The 20,498-nt window shown below is 42.2% G+C and overlaps 1 protein-coding gene across 1 annotated transcript in view; it reads left to right on the forward strand.

Annotated features, from left to right (window-relative positions):
- Positions 1 to 706: 706 nt before the first annotated feature.
- The window catches only part of oxr1a (oxidation resistance 1a), a 139,747-nt gene continuing 119,955 nt past the window's right edge, over positions 707 to 20,498 (forward strand). Inside the window, exons 1-2 of the mRNA XM_053881787.1 lie at positions 707 to 847; positions 20,004 to 20,087. Coding sequence (XP_053737762.1) covers positions 20,071 to 20,087 — 17 coding nt within the window. The 5' untranslated portion in view covers positions 707 to 847; positions 20,004 to 20,070. The remainder of the gene's footprint in view (positions 848 to 20,003; positions 20,088 to 20,498) is intronic.

Below are 20,498 nucleotides of genomic sequence, written 5' to 3' on the forward strand. Positions count from 1 at the left end.
TATATATATATATATATATATATATATATATATTACAATATTTTGAATGCTCACTGGCAGCAACAGAAAAAAATAGATCTGATGTGAAATAGATGAAATAGATCTGAAAGTCCAAAAATATGGCAAGAGGTTTATGTTGACTCCACACTTGATGAAACACGCGATGTATGACAATTTGTAGTGGTTGACGTGTGATGCTGTTTTATGATGATTTTACTGAGATAATGAAACAATTTAATGACTATCTTACAAGAATTCTGAAACAAATATATTTCAATTATTTTATTATTTTCTTTGTTATTTTTGCACCATATACTTCAACAGCCTTTACTTTCTTGACATTAGATGAATTATATTACAAAAAAACAGTTGAAAGCAGCAATATTTTTATGTTAAAAACATAAGGGGTAAAGAACAGAATTATTATTTAATTACTCTGTGTTTATGAATTCAGTTTAGTTTCGGATCTAAAGATCCAACCGTTGTCACTGCCATACTCTGATGCTGTAACTGATATAGACTTGAATAGGAACACATTGTTCAGAGCAAAATCGTTTTTATGCACTTTTTATATATTCACATCTCGTTCATTATAATTTTAAACGCATTCGATTTCCACTCACACCGCTGTTTCTTGGATTACCCCCGTGTTTCCTGGAACTTCTTGGTACCGTCCGCTTCTTCCCCATCCGCCGCGGGCGTGATGGTACGTTCCACTGGGAGAAGGTCAAATGACTCCGCGTGTCTGGTTGTGTACTAGCCGCGATGGTGCACGACTGATGGGAAGCACTCGCCGCCCTGCGTCTGACTGTTTTGCGCCGGCCGTTCACGCCATGCCTGCGTAAAAGTAAGTACCGGCCGCTGTATTGTTCCTCGACGCCAGCCGGCGTTGTATTGTGGCCGGGGAACTGGTTTCCTTCTAAAGGTTTAATGTTTGTAAAGTGTTGTGTTTCCGCGCAGCTGCTGTAGCCCGGGGACGAGGTAGCGATGGAGGGGGGGCTGAGCGGGATGCTGATGCTCGCAGATGGTGCAGGTGAAATTCAGGTGAAGGGTCCCTGAGCTTCACCTCACCACGGAAAAGGCTCTTTGTCTGTCATTCAACTCCACATGTGGCGAGTGTCTCGCTTGTGTCAACCCCTAATTCATGTAAATGGCTGCTCCTGAAAAGTAGGGGGGAAAGAGTAGACTTTTTTGATTCAAGTGGGACCGGCACGTGCTGGTCGTCTGGTTCTGGTGTGCACATGTGCACCTGAGTCTCATATCAATGTCCCTTAATTTAAATGTGTAGTTATGAATGAAATTACAATTTGTAGAAGGATTCAAACCATGCAATGTATTCGTTTTTAAATTCCATACAGTCATGTCTACTGAAGTACTTTAGGTTTGAAATGTACTTTTAAAAATGCTAATATTTTATCTGATGAAAAACTGAAACATGAAACAACTGTTTATCAACAGCAGTGTTGGGACTTTTTAAATGGGTTTCATTAAAATAATAGTTTGGTCTGTGTTTACTCCTCACTCTGTCTTTTAGGGAATTAATAGCAATGTCTGTGACAAACACTTTAGGGAAGTAAAGTGCCCTCATGATCTGAGAGACGTGTGAGTCACCTGGAACAAAGGATGTGGTGCGGACTGCTGCTGGTGAAATGCTACAAGTTGTTAGACCCAGGATGTTAAACTTTGAGCACAAACCAAATCAGGACCCATACTAAATTAATATTTGGTGTGGATCATGTTCTTTAATCAGAAAATGTTGTTCAGACATGGGAGAGTCAGGATTTCTTCTTGATGCACATACATGACATTCCGTTTTTTTCCTGCTCCTCCATTTGCTAGCTCGTGGATGGGAATAACTTAAACTCTAATCATAATATTATTATCATAATATTGACTCTTTTGCTGATCTAGATTGAAACACTGTATTTATAGAGCTTGCAACCTTCAGAATATGTCTAGGCAGGCTGGACTTTGTCCCCAAGACCTCGAGTTCCCAGCATGTCTTGAAGAAGAAAAGGCTGAGGCATGTCCACCCTGCACAGAAACATCATGGCATTATCATAATTATAAGTTTGCCACCATTTTCCCAACCTTACTGTGTCACAAATGGTGTTTTCTAAATATGTCACTGTACAACTATTTTGACCTTTTAAAGCTACCAAATACTTATTTGCCTCATTGTATTGAGTGCTCATTTTCTTTCTGTTTATTTTTCCCCCTTCAGTAAGCGATTAATGATCTATGGTCACTTCTAAGCCCTACTTTTTAACCTAATGCTGCAAACGTCTAGTGAGTAGATGTGGGTTATTGTAGGGGGCTATTACCTATAACACTAAGTCCTGCTTTTTATTCTTATTTGCTGAAATTTCAGAGACTGAAATATATGAACTAAAATGTGTCTGAAACTTGATTTATGAGCTGGTCTCCTAACAGGAGGCAAGGTCAATGGTTCTATTGAGTTGCTTGAAGTTTGCTGCTCAGCACTGAGAGTGCTTCGGCAGAGGGAGACTAAATGAAGTGAGTCGGAGTCTGATCCAAACTCCCCCTGCAGAAAGGCCTGTAGCTAAGCCTATTACAGTATTGCATAACTCGGTGAGGTATAGCCCCCATAAGGTGCAGCGTGAGCTGCCTGCTTCTGGGAAGCTTTTGCATGTTGTTCATAATCTCCGGTTATCTTGATAAAACATATGTAGCGTACAGGTCAGCATGTTCCAGTGATGCTGACGTTAGACACTGAGGAATGCCAAGGGTCTAATGTCAAGGGTAGATCGAGCACTCCGCTGTCTGAGCTCACCCTGAAAACATTTCATCGATCAAGTATATGCTTGTCATCAAAATGGGGACATGTTTAACACTGGGTATCATTTGGACTAAATTTCTGGGTTCTCCACCATGGTGACATTAATGTCAAATTTGCAACAAAAAAAAAAGTGATGCTGGTGAGATGAGTTGGGGCTAGCCATCATAACTTCATATGTTGGCTCAGAGATGCTTGCAGTGGTAAGGGATGTCCAGCGTTTCGGGTCAATCACACCGCACTCCTTTTATAAATTTGCAGTTCTGGTGTTTGGTTTTGTTAACGAAAAACTGACTGCAGGAATAAATTACATTGGTAGTCAATTGTTCTCCCCATTATTCTGTTAATTAATCAATTATTTAAATTATTACTAGTAGCAAAGCTCCGCAGCATCCTCGTGATTTTTTTGTTTTTATCAATATAATTTTGTATTGAAAGTTTCCTTATAAATGATTCAATTCTCAAGCTTCTATTCCTGTATATTTCCACACCATTCTTTCCATTTGAATGTTTATCCATTGCTATATAACCAGACTCATTTCTTTACATTTCCGTGTTTTGCTTTTTTCCCTTATATCCATTTATAGTTGACCATGTATGCGTATTTTGTAATGTTTACGCATATTTCTTTGATTCCTGAATGCTTTTTCCGATGCTTTATTATTAGAGCTACATGACTCAACGTCTCATCCTGACTTCTACTCTTGAGGGGAATGTTTGGCTGCATAGAACTAGATCCAAGTTTAAGCTCTAAATTTAAGGGATGTTTAGGAGCTAAAGCTTGTTCACCACATTCAAGTTAATCCTGTCTTTTCTTCTCTGCACATCTCTCTCGACATCCCGTTTGTGAGGGAGCTCATGCTTTCGTCACTTTGACATTTTTCTGCTTTCATTTCAAATGGACTGGCAAATACCAGAAGTATACACTACCAAACTAAATTGGCTGGCTAGAAATGGCAGTGTAGGCGTGTGATCACAGAAACAAACGCACACCTTGACTGATGATTGCACTGATGAAATTATGCACAGTCTTGCTGGCTTTCATTAATCCTTGGCTTGGCCTTCACCAGTGGCCACTTGCTGTTACCAATTGATTACCACGTTGAGATTTATGTTGATGAACCAGACTTGTATGTAGGAGTGGCATATATACTGTTTAAAGAGAACAAATTTAATTTGTCAGCATCTAATTCAGATCTGCAGTCGATGGGGAGTTAATCAAACTGCACTTAAATGAGTTTGAGGCTGTTGATAACCTGGAGCAGTAAATGATAGAGGCGTGTTTTTTTTGTTGTTTGTGTCAAGAAGGCAGCAGCAGAATTTGGTGTCTGTCAGATTAATCTGCTAAATCCTCTGAAGTCATGTGGTCTTTTAACAGCTGCAACTATCTAGTCTTTCTGTGCATTTATTAAAGCAACAATGGGTAACATTTACGCATAAATGCATTATTTCCTGAGGTGACGGGTTTCAGTTTCAACAGTCAAAAACCCGGAGTCAGTCTCTCCAGCTCTCTTAAACGCTCCGTTGGACTATGTAATTTTCTCTAGGTGAGTCACCCGGGGGCGTGTTTTGAGAGTGGCGTCACAGCCCGAACTCCACCCCCACCACGACACTTTATGTCAGAACGGCAGTGCGACCTTGGCCAGTCAACTCAAAATCAAAATGTGAACGGACGTTTCATGCTTGCACTCTGACTGCTGTATACTCCTTATTTAAACATGATGTAATAAAGCTGGATAAAAGTGTCACCTTCGTCTCTATTATTCTGCTGTTCTGTTATTCTACAGCGTTGTAAACGATGGTGGGGCATGGCTTAAATGAGAGCCACCTGGCCATTAGAAAAATTATCGATGTACTTTCACGTGATCAAATGTGTTTGAACAAAGTGGAAACATCAAAACAAACTGATGGCACATAACAGATCTTGGAGGTGGAGATGAACTTGACGGTTTTCAGCATGGTTTTCACGGAAGAGTCCCGTAAGAAACATCACAATGACCGATGTCCGTTTCTAAGTTCATCATGTCCCAGTTGAAGTCAGGAAAGCTGTCGACGTCCATGAAAGCTATTCTTCTGCATGCCTTGTCCGCATGGAAACTGCTTCATTAATACATACTCTGGTGTCAGCAAGAAAGGGTGCACACAAATTTGCATATTTAACTCAAACATTTGGCTGGGAGCCACCTTGGATTGGGCACTGTATGGTGACAATTATCCGACTTTTCAACTTAGGTCCTACGTGAGGTGATTTTCTGAGTACAACTGGGATGCACCCTAACCTCCAATATTCCATTCAATTTATTTGCTGAAGTTTTAGATCGCAACCTATTGGTAGTTGGAAGAGTTACATCTCATGACAACTCTCAACAAAACAGGAAATTGTGTTAGATTATGGCTTCAAAATTCAGAGCGCGGTAACGCTGCGTTCCCTTGTGTATAGTGGGGTGTCACATTCTGGGACCATCCAACGCAGGCTTCGGAAGTTGTCTGGACATCATGAGGATGTCCTGAACTGCAAAATTTGAAAAAATGGCCCAATTTGTCTCAGCAGGACCGTATGATACCCTTCTCGTAGTGTCATGGTTTCCATGAAAAGGATGTTTCCGCCTGGGTATTTCACCAAATATGATCGAAATTAGGCGATTCTCAACCCTTTTCCAGCAGTAGCTTGGCCGCCATATTTGTTTACCGGCGTAATCTTGTGTCGCGACATTCACAGCATGGAGTTACTCTGATTGATGGGCTGTCAGGGGATGACGCTGATGACAGGAGGAAACCACAGATATAGTCCAAACAATCATTTACAAAACTAACTCATAGCTTTTTAGCATTTTTGTGTTCCTTTTGGAACAAAGACGGCTCCTCCCGTTCCCCAGTGCTTTTCTGGGGAGCGGTGCAGTTCACTGCACGGCACACTGCACTTGCAGAATGCGACCAAAATAGTTAACGGGGATCAAAATTCACGTGGTTCTATTTTTTTTTTTTTTTTTTTTAATCAAGAGGCAAGCTAACTTTTAGAGGAACGAATCATAAAACATATGTATTTTCTCTGAATTAATCAGGGCCAGTCCCAGCAAATCAGCTGCCCAGGAGACCCCTGCATATGAAAGTGTTATTGTGGCAACAGCTACTGAGTTCATCTCTGTTAACAATTGTTTGACTCTTTGTCTGTACAAAAAACTTGTGCATCAGTCATCATTTGCGTGAGAGTTGGCAGCCCCGTAAAAAACCATCGGAAGGTAAAGCGCGATATAGCAAGCGAACACTGTAGACGAATCCCTCGATGGTTGTGATAGAGTATATTGTGGTATAAATGTATTACCTCTGTCCCTTTCAAACTGCAAAATGCTGATTCCCATCTATCGCTGAGGTGTGAGGTGAGTGGATGATAGTTACGAGTGATCGTCTTGCCGTAATAGTTTGTTCAAATGCCAATGTACCTTGGATGGCAACTGGGGCACTGTTTCCGTTGTTTGTAGGCCATATATTTGATTTATTAAATGACGCCATTACTGTTTGAGAAGCTTGTTTTGGGTTACACCTGACTCGCAACACAATGATATAATTTGCCCCACCTTCTGCCCGTGTCCATCTATCCACAATCTGTACCAGAGTACGTGGCCAGAAGATATTCTCCTTTGGTTGCTTCCAGGGGTTGACAATGCTAATGCTCATTACTTACAACGCCCGCGCTCCCATGTCACAAATCAATGTTTGGATACTGACAAACAAACTGCCTGCACAAGATGTCACTCAAATTCAGTTGTGTAGTGCTCTTGGGCAGTGGTGACAGGAGCTAGCAATAGTTGGTCACATCAAACATTTTGGTCAACTCATCACATGACATTCTTCAGCAGTCTATCTTTGACCAAGCTCTGATATTATTTAATTCTGATGTCAAATCCTCAGATGGCAAAATAAAACATTGTGCACTGACAAATGATTGGGCTAACTTTCAATTATCAACCAGCACGACTCCAGAATGTGTCTCAATTTAAAAGACAAATTCAGAGATTTCCTAACAGTCTGTTTGTTGCCTGAAGGCAATGTGGTAAATGAAAATAATACTTGCTATTTTTGTGCTATAAAAATGCTAAATTGTAATTATTTAAAATATCCATCTCCAAACTTTACTGCCCATTTTTTCTGTGACTTTCATGTCCCATTAAAATGCGTTAATTGCATCTTCTCACTAACTGCTAAACCCAGCGCTTGAACATGGATAATGAGATGTGTCCGATGATGGTGTCTGGTACGAACTGCAGCAACATCCAACTGATGTGGTTTGACCTCCCATCCCATAAGTTCATGACTGCGTGAAACCTTGAGTGTTTTCATGTAGATTTATGGATCCAGTGGGATTCTGTGGTTCGAAAGTACTGCAATTGTATGTAAAAGAAGAAAAATGGTTCCATGAGTCATTAATTGAGCTCTAATTTGTTCTTGAGAGCTCTTTGGAGACAAAGTGGAATTGATAGGTAAATGTAATAAACTTGATTTTGGAGCTGCTTCTTCTTGGCCTGGCTGCTATTTTTCCTCATGGCTAGCACATTTTTTTGGAGGAGATAAATTTCTGTTTTTCTTGGAAGTAATGGCTGAAACACAAATCTAAATATAAACTGGTGTGTTGTTGCTCGATAATTTGAGTTAGCTAGGGCAGAAAGATATATCAGAGTTGTATCAACATTCAAGATGTTAATATTGCTAATTTGGCCATATCACTTTATCCTGCAGCTTAATCTACGGCAGTGCTGGCGTCACTTTATATTTACCCACTAATAAGTCCCTCCAGGAAATCGTGATGCTATAATGGAAACTATTAATGCTATTTCAACCAATCCCACGAGTCCTGTGAGGCGCTGCAATTTTTTGCTTGTCAGTCTGCGCCCCTGTGTGGAGCTCTGTAACGGAACAAGCGCACAGTACACTGTCACCTCTTTATCGTCTATCTTTATATTTATTTTGTGTGTGTGTTATCTGTATTTGAAATACATTTTTTTGCAAATTAAGCCCATTTTGTTAAAGTCTTTGCAGTCTGGAGGATTTTTTTGGTTTAAAAAAAGTTTTTCACAAGCTAATTTGCAAGGGTCCTTATTTCCCGTCATGTTGTGTTATGTTCCAGAAACACTGCAATTTATTTATGAGAGAGCGCTGACATTGCAAGTGTCACTTCTCTACATGTTGACAAAAGCAGCTGACTCCCAACGTAGGACGCCCATCTACTGCCATCGAGCTGGGGAGAATGAAGAATGGGAAGAATGAATGTTTTACATTTACAGCACAGGTTTATTAACTTTATTGCACATGGACGTTATTGGCTCCACTTTTGGCTGCTCCTGCCATGGTGTATTTGATAAAGAAGTGCGCATCGGGTCTGTTCAGTCCACCAAAACGCAATTAGATAATGACTAAAAAAAAGATGGCTGTCACCACTAAAGGGGTGGTGACATTGACTGATTTGTTGCCTTCTGTTGTGATGGCATATATGAATTAAATAGTACATCATTCCTTTACGATATTGCTGCCAAATCAGAGCTGCTCACTCTGGAGAAACGTAGCTGTAGAGGTGTGCGTGTTGTCAGTCATGTTTTTTGTAATTTTGCATCAGACAGGTCAGGCTGGTTTGGATTAACGCAGAGATGCACTTGGTTTAAGCTCAGAAAGGAAAGCTGTAGGAATGTTATAGCAGGAGCAGTCCAGTTGGACTTTCTCCATGTTGTCTAATGACGATAAGCTCAAAAGAGACTTAGAAAGGATAAACAAGCTGAGATGTCCAGTTGGAGAGAAACGACAGGACAGGGGAACAATATGAGGACAGTGTTGTGGAAACCTCATGGACATGGTGGTGTTCTAGCCTTGCTCTAGATTTGTAGTGGCTTCACCTACATATAGTAGGAGGATTATAGAGGATTTTCCACGCTAAGCCCCAGAAACCAGTCCAATGACCCCTACTTCTGTCTCCTCCTCCTTCCAGCAGAGTAACAAACAGCTTTTTTTCTTTCGTATGCTTTTCATTTGGAAACATTTGTGCCAGTGTAGCAATAATTAAACAAATAGCGTTGAATGGTTTGACTTGTATACAATATTTCAATGGAAAATTGCTTTGCACTGTCTTACTGGGGAAACTCATAATGCCTGTCATGTGATTCAATAAGAAGCAGGCAGACAGTGATCAGAGTGTGAGCATAAAAACGTCTGTTCACATTTATTTTGAGTTGACTGTGGACACAGACGTCACTGTTGGGAACTATCTTCAATAAGTTCCAGAACAATCACCAGGGATGATGAAATGTGGCGCTGGTCCCGTCTCTCAGAAGCTCCATGCAGATCTTCACAAAACATGAGAAATAACATGTTACACTTGTTCAAACCAGATGGACCATAAACACCACTAATGAGAGTGAACTGGCTAAACTATTATTTCTGTCGGATAAATGCTATCGGACGTTACCCACAGATGTTAGCTGCTAGCGGCTAATGTCGGAGCTAATCCGTTTTGCTGGCTATATCTACACTATACTGTGATAAACACAATAAAATGAGTAACGGACATTTACACGTTTGTTAGCACCTCAAAAATGACTTCCCCACATTTGATAACCCAGCCAGTGGTAAAATCTTAAGAATGCAAGTGCAATACGACAAATTGCAGACGTCCATAACTGTGTTAGAACGTGAGTCATTTTCGCCGGCAATCAAGTCATTGAAAAAGTGTTTTTACCATACACAAAGTATGTCTAGTCCCCGTTTCGGCACCCCAGCTTATCTGTTTTACTGCAAGCATATATACTACACTTGCATACAAACAACAAGCAGATACACATTTGTTTCCCTTACATGATTTGGCAACACAACAGACACACCAGTGAACACAAAATTGACTTACAAGTTGAGTCCAAACATCACCACTTCAAGATCAGAAGAAAAGCCTTTTGTAGCTCGCAGTTATTGCCAGGTTGTAAATGCATCTCCTATGTTGACACTTATCCAGGATCTTGCTCTGTCATTCCATTCTTCTGCCATGATGTAAACAAAGGAACTCGGCTCGCTGCCAAGTTCGCTCTGCCGTAAAGTGTCGTGGTGGGGGGTGGAGTTGGGGCTATGACGCCACTCTCCGAACACGCCTCCGCGCAACTCACCCAGAGCAAGTCACATTGTCTAAGCCGGCGATTAACACTGACCGTCTGACTCCGGGATTTTTGACTATTCATACTGAAAGCTGTCACCTCAACGAATGAAAATAATGTATTTATGTCTAAATGTTATGCATTGTTGCTTTAACTACAAGGCAAAAGTTTACCAAGTCTCAGTGTCTGTTTTGAGCGTTGGTGGACCCTGCGGGTTAATACTGTCATCTGCAGTCACTGATTCAAAATAGTGACTGTGTTTTAATGCTCAGTGACATGGATGACTGACTTTAATATGATTACTGGGTTTGAAAGGGGAACGCGTTACTCTTTATTGAAAAAAGTAGAGTAACACTGCTGATTGTGCACCTCAAGTTGTCCAAAACAAACTCCATTAACAATGGTGTTGCCTGAAGTTAGCTCCGGTTAGCATTTGTTTGTTACATTTGTGGTAGTGGTCGAATTTGGTGCGGTAATTTTAGGCCAAGTGTTTTGTTTTAATACTGCATCTGAGTCCGTGGGTGCACACGTTACAAACTGGCTCTAATTTCTGCTGCTCCAGGTCTGATCTGCAGGGGGGGTAGCAGCATCTCAACAAGTTGTGTAATTTTTTCCAGAGAAATGCCTTTTTATCATTTTTACACCGAAATGATGTGAAAGAGTAATGGCATTGCTTATCATGTATACATTTATATAGCATCTTATGAAAATAAATAAAAAAATCTGCTTATAATTGTCATTTGATCTGCAGATCATGACGTCGTAAATGGCCATATCAGCGCCGATTGATCGGTGCAGCCCTAGTGTTGAGCGTGATCAGTGGAATTGACACAAAGTGTAGTTAAGAAGAAAATCCCAAAGTTTATAACAGGTTTTTGCCAGTGTGTGCAGAGAACATACGAGAAGGTTTACATTATGGATGTCTCCATAAGGGGACACCCAATAACCGATAATAGGCCAATAACCTGGGCTGATATTTGTTTATCAGATTTGGCTTTGCTATTAAGAAAATTACATTGTGGAGATATTCATTTGTTTGAAAATCTTCCATGAAATGAATAGTGTTTTATTGTTTAAGTTGATGTTGTAGGGCTGTCGTGGCTGACACGTCTCTGCAACATCGCGTGGCAGTCGAGGACAGTGCCTCTGGATTGGCAGACCGGGGTGGTGGTCCCCCTGTTTAAGAAAGGGGACCGGAGGGTGTGTTCCAACTATAGGGGGATCACACTCCTCAGCCTCCCTGGAAAAGTCTATTCCAGGGTACTAGAGAGGAGACTTCGGCCAATAGTCGAACCTCTGATCCAGGAGGAACAGTGTGGTTTTCGTCCCGGTCGTGGAACACTGGACCAGCTCTATACCCTCCACCGGGTGCTCGAGGGTTCATGGGAGTTCGCCCAACCAGTCCACATGTGCTTTGTGGATTTGGAGAAGGCGTTCGACCGTGTCCCTCGCGATGTCCTGTGGGGGGTGCTCCGGGAATATGGGGTGCGGGACCCTCTGCTAGGGGCTGTCCGCTCCTTGTATGACCGGAGCAGGAGCATGGTTCGCATTGCCGGCAGGAAATCAGACCTGTTCCCGGTGCATGTTGGTCTCCGCCAGGGCTGCCCTTTGTCACCGGTTCTGTTCATCACTTTTATGGACAGAATTTCTAGGCGTAGCCAGGGGGCGGAGGGGATCCGGTTCGGGAACCACAGAATTTCATCTCTGCTATTTGCGGACGATGTTGTTCTGCTGGCCTCATCGGACCGGGACCTTCAGCATGCGCTGGGTCGGTTTGCAGCCGAGTGTGAAGCGGCCGGGATGGGGATCAGCACCTCCAAGTCTGAGGCCATGGTTCTCGACCGGAACACGGTGGTTTGCTCTCTCCAGGTTGGTGGAGAGGTCTTGCCTCAAGTGGCGGAGTTTAAGTATCTCGGGGTCTTGTTCTCGAGTGAGGGAAAGAGGGAGCGTGAGATTGATAGACGGGTTGGTGCAGCGGCGGCAGTGATGCGGTCGCTGTATCGGACCGTCGTGGTGAAGAGAGAGCTGAGTCACAAGACGAAGCTCTCGATTTACCGATCGATCTACGTTCCCACCCTCACCTATGGTCACGAGCTTTGGGTAGTGACCGAAAGGATGAGATCGCGGATACAAGCGGCTGAGATGAGTTTCCTCCGCAGGGTGGCTGGGCGCACCCTTAGAGATAGGGTGAGGAGCTCGGTCATCCGGGAGGAGCTCGGGGTGGAGCCGCTGCTCCTCCACATCGAGAGGAACCAGCTGAGGTGGCTCGGGCATCTGATCCGGATGCCCCCTGGACGCCTCCCTGGGGAGGTGTTCCGGGCATGTCCTACCGGGAGGAGACCCCGGGGAAGACCCAGGACTCGCTGGAGAGATTATGTCTCCGGTCTGGCCTGGGAACGCCTCGGGATCCCCCGGGAGGAGCTGGAGGAGGTTTGTGCGGACCGGGAAGTTTGGGCTTCCTTGCTCCGAATGCTGCCTCCGCGACCCGACCCCGGATAAGCGGCAGAAGAAGGTGAAGGTGAAGGTGAAGGTGAAGGTGTTTAAGTTGAACAGAAATCGGTGACTAACGTATTTGACTGATTACTTGGTCTCATTGTCTCATGGTAACTTGCCTATCATACAAACCTGCAATCACCTAATTTGCGCAGACGTTGACAGCCCTGTAAAAACCTGTGATGCACTGAATCCATGGAATATAGCGAGGGAACACTGTAGTAAGCATGGGTGCTAATATAGCTGTGAGTATTTGCCAACATCAGAGATGTAACTTGGCATTATACCAGTGAAGAGATGTGTATTTGCTTCAACAACAGTGTTTTCAACAGGATTTAAGGACACTACATTTCTTTTTTGAAAAGGGCCAAATGAAAATACAAACTTAACAATTTTGAATGAAAAAGATCAACCTGCCGTATCTGGTTATTGAATCTGTTAAAGATCCAGCAGCTTTAGGCCTTATTACTATTTCATCTGTTTTAATCTTTTACAAAGTAGACATTCTAATAGATTCCTATCACAGATTATTACCCAGGAAAACCATTTTGTCAACTTTGTCTGTCTTGCAATATGTTAAGGTTGGAATAAATGTCCTTATTTACCTTCTTTGGCATTGCTGTATTCTAGTTCATAACACTAAATTGCTTCGTAACAGTAATGCCTCTTGCGTTGCATTTATTTTGGAGTGTATGTATAGAGAACTGCCTAGAATAGGGGTGTAACCCTTCATCTATTAATATCCCTGCGACATCGATCTGGGCTCAGCAAGTCGCCTTTCTTCTGAATGGCATATATCGATCTAAAATTTTTATGTGTAAAAATCAATTGTATAGGTGTTATAGAATGATGCATCGCACTTCATCTTGGCAGACTTGATAAAAATGTATTTCTACACTATAGCCGTGATAAACCTTGGCTGCTTTCTCATCTCAGGCGACTCCACGCTAGATGCTGGAAACTACGTGTAGAGTGTGACTCCACACTAAAATGATAAATGCAGGACAGTAGAGGGTCTGGTTGCTGTCTTGGCGAACAACATTGTTCAAAAACAACTTTGCAAACTCCCTGAACAGTGGGGTGTGTGGCCCTGATCTGCGGGAGACTGGTGCTGTGGAGGAGCGCAGCGGACCGGGACTCGCGATGCATGTGGGTGTTTGATAACTCTGATAAACTGATAAGCTGATAAATGCCTGATTTTACTGACAGACAGATTTGCTTAAATGAAGAATGCTGCGCTCTACAGTAACTGTTTTCACTGCTGTGATCTCGCGGCTGTCTGCTTGAGGACAGCTAAGTGGAAAGACGCTGATTTTTTCCCGCGACGTAAATAAGTTGTCGCGCGGCTGATGATGACTTCCTTCAGATGTGTTTCGCCGTGGGTCACAAACCAGCTATTTTGCACAGAGCGCCGCCAGCTGAGGAGAAAAAAAGGACATCGCCAGAGGTGCAAGGCTGCACAGCAGGGGGCGATTCGGACTCAGGCCACCCACTGAGACAGAACCTGCAGTGTGAAACCGCCCTAAAGCACCGAGCAGGACCTTGACACTGCACAGGATTGATTTTAGCCATGATTGGCTGCCGACCAGCGCTCTCGCAGTGACGCACACGTTCATGGTTAATTACTCTTGCGGAAGTGAATAATGATGCGATAGGCAGATGACATCCAGCAGCGGGACACCTCCGTGTTTGGGACAATGCTGTGGGCAAACTGAAACCTGATTTCGACACGTTACTTGAGCTGCAGCATCTTTGCCTTTAGTTACACTCTGACGCTGCTTGAAAGCTAATTTAATCAGTGTAAAGGGGACGGGGTCATATTTGATTGACACTCCATGGGCATTTGTCTCTGTCAGCCTAATATCATGCAGCAGGATGACTCAGCAGAGAACAGGCCCCCTCCCAAACTGTGGATGTCCATTTAACTGGAACTGACAGTGTTCTAGCTCCCGTACATACTTTGCCATGAGCTACTCTTCTGAAAAGCTGGGTTTATTTTGTCTCAGACATGGTCATTGTCACGTGTAGCATTTAATGAAATACACATTCACGGACTGAAATAGATTGACCCGTCATAATTTTGGATCTTAGAAGCATACTATCCAGTTGTTCTCTTCAATTGTCCATGATGGAGCATTTTATGAGTTGCAGTAGTGGATAAGATAAACACATGTTGCCATCAATAGCACCCTTTCCACTTGATTTTCTTTTTTTTTTTTTTTTTTTTTTTTTTTTTTTAAACCACGCCGGAGCCCTCAAGCCAAGGTAAACCATCTGAAAATTGATAATGAATTCTTAAGGGTTGATTTTTTTTTTTTTTTTCATTCCATGTCAGTGTGTCACAATGTTGGCTGAGGCACTGAGATGAACCAACTGGGAAAGTGCTTGATCTAATACTGAGGAGCTTTTGAGGATGTGTACATGAGTTGAAGTAAATGCCGTGGTATACCAGAGCTGCCCTCCCTGTACCATAAATGTAAGGTGTTTTGTGTATGCCATGCCTGTGCATCTGATCATATGGTAACACAACATAAGGCTTGCTGTTGAAACCTAAAATGGCTCTCCCCCAGTTGCTGAATATAGATATTAAAGATGACAGATGTGGTGTTATTCATTGCCCAGTAATTGACTGGTGCTTTCCATAATAGCAGCGTTTTGCCTTCGGCCTGATGCGACCCCTGTTAGCTCAGGGAGACTACAGTCCGGTGTTGTGTGTGCCACCAGATATAGCAGGGAAATTAATTGGGAAGGAAGCCTGGATGAGTGAGGGAGATGTAAACAATGGTTAGTTGTGGACAATGGCAGGACCAGTAGACAATGGGGAAGAGCAGATGAGTCATATTACTGCAGCACTGCACCGGGCCTGATTGAAATGCGGTGCAGCTGTTGAGCGTACCTTTTTTTTTTGGACTCCAGAACTGGACTGCATTTGATGAGTCAGGTCTCGCAGAAACACTTTTCATTCTTTAAAAATATTCATTTGAAATTCATCTTCAATGGTACAATCTCTGTCAACACATGTATATATTCAATGGCTGATGTTTGACAGCAAATTATTTAGCAACTGGGAGTCTTGCTCAGTTCCATGTGATGTCTTTACGTAGATATCTATGGTTTTGGTCTTACATTGGATTATGATTTACTGCTTTGTCTGCCTACCTTGCTGGGATGATAAACTGGTGTTAAGTGATCAATGTCTCTGATGATTCTGCAACTATACAGCGGGGGTCACCAATCTTTTTGAAACTGCCATCTAGTCTAACAAAGTTGCTTACAGATTCTCCAAAATTAAGGATGCTATGATCAGGATTTTTCCTGCCAGTATTCATCAGCAATGGATTTGTAATCAAAATGATAAGACCTTTTGTGTACATGGTGTGAAAAAATGAACCATTAAGTCATTTTTATACAGACATGTTTCTATATACCTCTTCAAGGAGGGAAAAGGAAAAAGAAAACCTTCCAGTGTGATGCAAATCTTCCATCAAAAGGACAACTGAAAAACATTAAATTCGATGTGAGACATCACAGTTTGGTGAATCTCTAGCGGCTTTCCTATGTCCGTGAAATATTTACATACTGGCCGCTTGTAGCGGGGCTCCGACACAGAGAGCATTGTATTTATGAAAGTTTCCACTCTGGACATTCTAAAGTTTCAGATTCAGCTGCACCCAATTCCAAAATGGTGACTGATTCGGTTGACATTCCATATGTCACACTCAGTCTGGTGGGTGTTGCTAAGCGTTTTCTGCGCTAACAGCCTGCTGAGGAACCAGCGGTCTCACTTTCATGAGCCCGGAAAACTCTCCGTGCTCCATCAAATGCAGGTGCTTTAAACGGTGGATTTATTTCGTGGCGTCGAAAGCCTTCCTTGCACAGCAGGATGCAAACTTTACCTGACAGATTGAAGCTGACGAGTGAGCAGTGAATAGGAAGGAGCAGATGTATCACAACCAGCAGGGCTTCATCTGAGTGCCGGCTGTCACATGTGATTGGCTTGTGTGATTGCCAAAAACGGGTAGTGATCAGCATTGACCGATCATGATCGGTGGTCGATTGTTCGATCCCTATCCACAATAACTCATAATTAAAGTGAAAAATACTTAGACTTAAAATACTTTTAAAAAATGGCCTTTACAGGAAAACATGACCATGCTCTACACATAGTTGGTTGTTGCTCAGCTACAGCTCTTTTTTCAAAATAAAAAACCCTGATTAAAGACATCTGCAAGGCCACATGGGGATCCTGTTGTATAGAAAGTGGCACAGTTTGTGTTTTGTCCAAAATGCCTGTTTGTTCATGTTTCCCTTGCATTATGCGTCAATGGGCCAAATACAGTTGGTCTTTGTGGGTGCTGCAATGTATGCAGGGCTGGACCATAACAGATAAGTGCCAGGAAATGACCTTGACTCAACTGTCAAATAAGGTCAGTACAACACAAGCACTCAATGTCTTGACGTGCAACAGCCTATTAGCGTTTTAACAGTTCATTCGGCGGCATACTCATTGTTTGATTTATATTTGAGTTATGGATCAAAATTGAATAAATGCTTGTGCCTGATGTGCAGCTTTTGTATTTTGCTGTGTTTGGTCTTGTCTTTCCACATGCTCTGGAATGTAATAAGTTTTTTATGACATATATATTACTAACATTTGAATCTCTCGTCCCGTCCAGTCATACGTGTGTGTGTATATGTTGAGTGGGCGAGCTTCCTCCTGTGGACAGCAGTGATATTAATGGTGACATCTAACTGACATAATTTGTTAGTCACCTGTTCAAATAAATCATTAGTTGAACTATTATTATTAGTCAATAGTATAAAATGAGTCAAAGTCTGTGAAAATGATTATTTAGCCAAAAAAAACTACTATAATGTAAAAACGTTATCTCCTCTGGCTTACATTGTAGTAATAAAAGTAGTAGTTGTTAGCTGTTTCATTGCTTATATGCTACAATCATCTTATCCCCTCACTCAGAAATGAAGTGAGTGTGACTGCTTTTGGTCCTAGGTTCTGTCTACAAGATGAAGGCTGATGTTGGTTTAAGCAAGTTGCTTGTGTGCTGTACAGATCAAAAACCAACTGTTGCTTCCTTTGTGCCTGAAATTCTTAATTTAACTTCTCCATGTTTGCGCCGCTCGTGGGCAGGTCAGATCCAGTGATGGTGTATTTGTTACAGTGAAGGGAAGTCTGTTTTCCTCTTTTGAGTTGACTGTTTGCACTTGGCTCAGCTCACCGTGCCCTGCATACATGCTTAGCCCATCCGTTGTTTTGTTTGAATCAGCATCATCTGCCTCCAGCTTGAAGCCGTGCCAGCTTGGGTCCTACAGAACACACCAACCCACGTGTCACGGTTGTTTAACAGTGAGCAGCTCTCAGCTGAAATAACCGACCAGAACAGATACCTGCCCGCTCTCCTGCCTGTGTGTCTTTCTGAGGGATTCATTTCAATCTATTACATGCTTGGATGCTGATGGTGTTTGTCCGGATGCTCTGCAGTCCCACAGACAAGAAGCTCTGCAGGAAAAAACTCAGACAAGGTCCTCCAGTCTTGAAGACAGAGGTTGATGAGGTGCTTTTCTATTCAGAAAGAAGCCACATTGTCATGGTTCACTACTTATTATGCTAATAGATGATACATTATACATGTTATTAAAATCTGAAGGACATGCTGACTTTCAAGGCCCCATGAGTTCATCAACGAAGAAAACACTCAGTTGTTTTGTGGGTGTGAAGAAGGGCTTGACCGATATCTGCTGGCCTTGAATGATTAATAACTGATGTGTTCCAGTATTTGTCAGACAGATGGCTCATGGTTCTCCGAGAGATGTGAAACATAGAATTTCTCATCTCTACACTTGGTTAACTATCTAAACATAAACAAATGATGTTGGAGACAAACTCCACTATTAATTTCCATCATGAAACAGTTTCAAGAGAGACTGTATGTATATGTAATAGAATGAAAACTTTTCATGATAGTTGTCATTTCAGCGATAATGATAATTATCATAAAGTTTTCAGTTTTCACCAGCGTGTTTCGCCGAGGTGCCATATATCAGCTATATAGGACGACGTGGCTCAGATGGTGGAGTGCTCAGCCTGTCACTGAGAGTTGGCCGGTTTGATCCATATAAAGCACTTTGGTTGCTGGAAAGGCATGTAAATCGTAAGAGCCGTTTACCTTTGGCGGACAACAGAACGAACGCAAAAATCCTGCCGCAAGTTTATATTGTTTTGCTACTCTGCAAGCAATTCTTGTAGTTCATTACATTGACACAATAAATGTAAGACAATAGTATTAGTAGTATTAGTACTAGTTTGTAATTATTCCACTTTTTTCCATCATGCATATTAGTGACAATTTTATGATAAATGTGGTGTAAATGATCAGTGAATTTGGTATGTGGACAGGTGAAGGACATCCGTTGTGTTGCAGTAGTAAGTACATCTAGGTTTCTGTGTCACCTGAATCTTTCCAGCATCAGACTACTTGGTTAACCGCCGCAGTTGCCCACACGGCTCTCCCTGCTCCCAAGTGGCCTGGGAGAAAATCATTCCGGTGTTATAAATGATAGTGGGGTGATGTGTGAGGGAGCAGCTAGATTGGGCCGATCCAGAGACTTTAATCACCACCACTCCCCTACAGGCCTTCCGTCCCTTTTTGGCCGTTCACTCATCTCATTACAGACTGAGGAGGCCAAAGAGTGAGGACTCCATATACAGGCATTAATTATTGAACCCTGTCTTCTTTTACCTGGCTTCTCCTCCACTGTCTCTGATAACCGCCACAGAATGGAGCAGAGGCAAACTCGCACATTTTACTGTTTAATATGGATGTAGTGCTGTTATGGACCTTCTGAAACTTGCTGCTGTTTGTAGCTCTTTACGTCAGTTTATCCAGCAATGAACCAAGGACGCAGTCATCGAAAGTCAAATAAAGACACATCGTAAATCTGATGGATTTTTGGACTAATTCATCATTGAGTCTTGGATTATATATAAGTTTCATTTAAGTGAGTCATTCTTGAGGGACAGCTCAGTGAGTTTGGAGATATGCTCATGGGCTGGTTTAGAGGAGTTTTAAACTTTCAGTTGGAGAAGATAGAACAGCACTACGATAAGGGTGTCGACTAATATATGTGTCATTCTTTAATCTCCTGAATTGTTATGGATACATTGAATAAACTTCTCCAAACTTGATATTTGATGATGTTGGAATGGCTCATGCATATGAAATGTATGCTGATGCGGGTCATGTATAGCCACTTAGGACAGTAGGTTTGTTATGCAATGGAGCTTCAAGTTCATGGTTATTATTTTCCCTTTCATATTAAGTGACAATGTGAAGCGACTTGGACAACCACGTGTCTTCATGTGTTTTTACATTCTGAGTAACTTTCCCTCCCTCCTGCCATGACAACTCGATTAGAATCGCGCAGCAGGAGGCGCTCTAATGGTGGTCACTGAGGTTTATTTTTTTTTTTACAACTCGTAATACTTTGGGCAAAATGAATGCAATGCTGAAAAAAATCTCACCATCTACTCGTCTCTCTCTCCATCTCTTTCTGTGTGGCTCCCGCAGGTTTGAAAAGTTGACATCACGCTGCGACCCTCAAGCCTCTGTGCAGGAGAAAGAAGACGCTGCCAACATGTTCAGCACTAAAAGGTCAGCACAATGTCACTCTTGATCTTTTCCACTGTGCAAAAAAGTGGTAAAATATCAGGCCATTTAAATCTATCATTGCTGATCACAGTTGACATTTATGAGTCATTTTCAGGAACATAATTTTCCAGGTGAAGTATCCAAAGATGGTTTGTGTTGGAATAGATCAATATAAATGTATATATTTAGGCTATCAGCTATATATGCTATATCTATATGCTATATCAACATTTTTCATACGTCTTCTCCTATAAAGTCAAGCACTCCTTCGCACTTGTGTGTACATTGTGTATTTTTAATGTGCTTGCCGTGGCATGCAGTCACATACATCATTTATGGTTTTGGCTTTCCTGCGAGGTGTACTTGGTCACAAAGCATTTGTGTACGGCCAGTTCTGGGGATCAGAACAAAAAG

This window comes from Synchiropus splendidus, chromosome 12 (assembly GCF_027744825.2).
Source record: "Synchiropus splendidus isolate RoL2022-P1 chromosome 12, RoL_Sspl_1.0, whole genome shotgun sequence".
NCBI lineage: Eukaryota > Metazoa > Chordata > Actinopteri > Syngnathiformes > Callionymidae > Synchiropus > Synchiropus splendidus.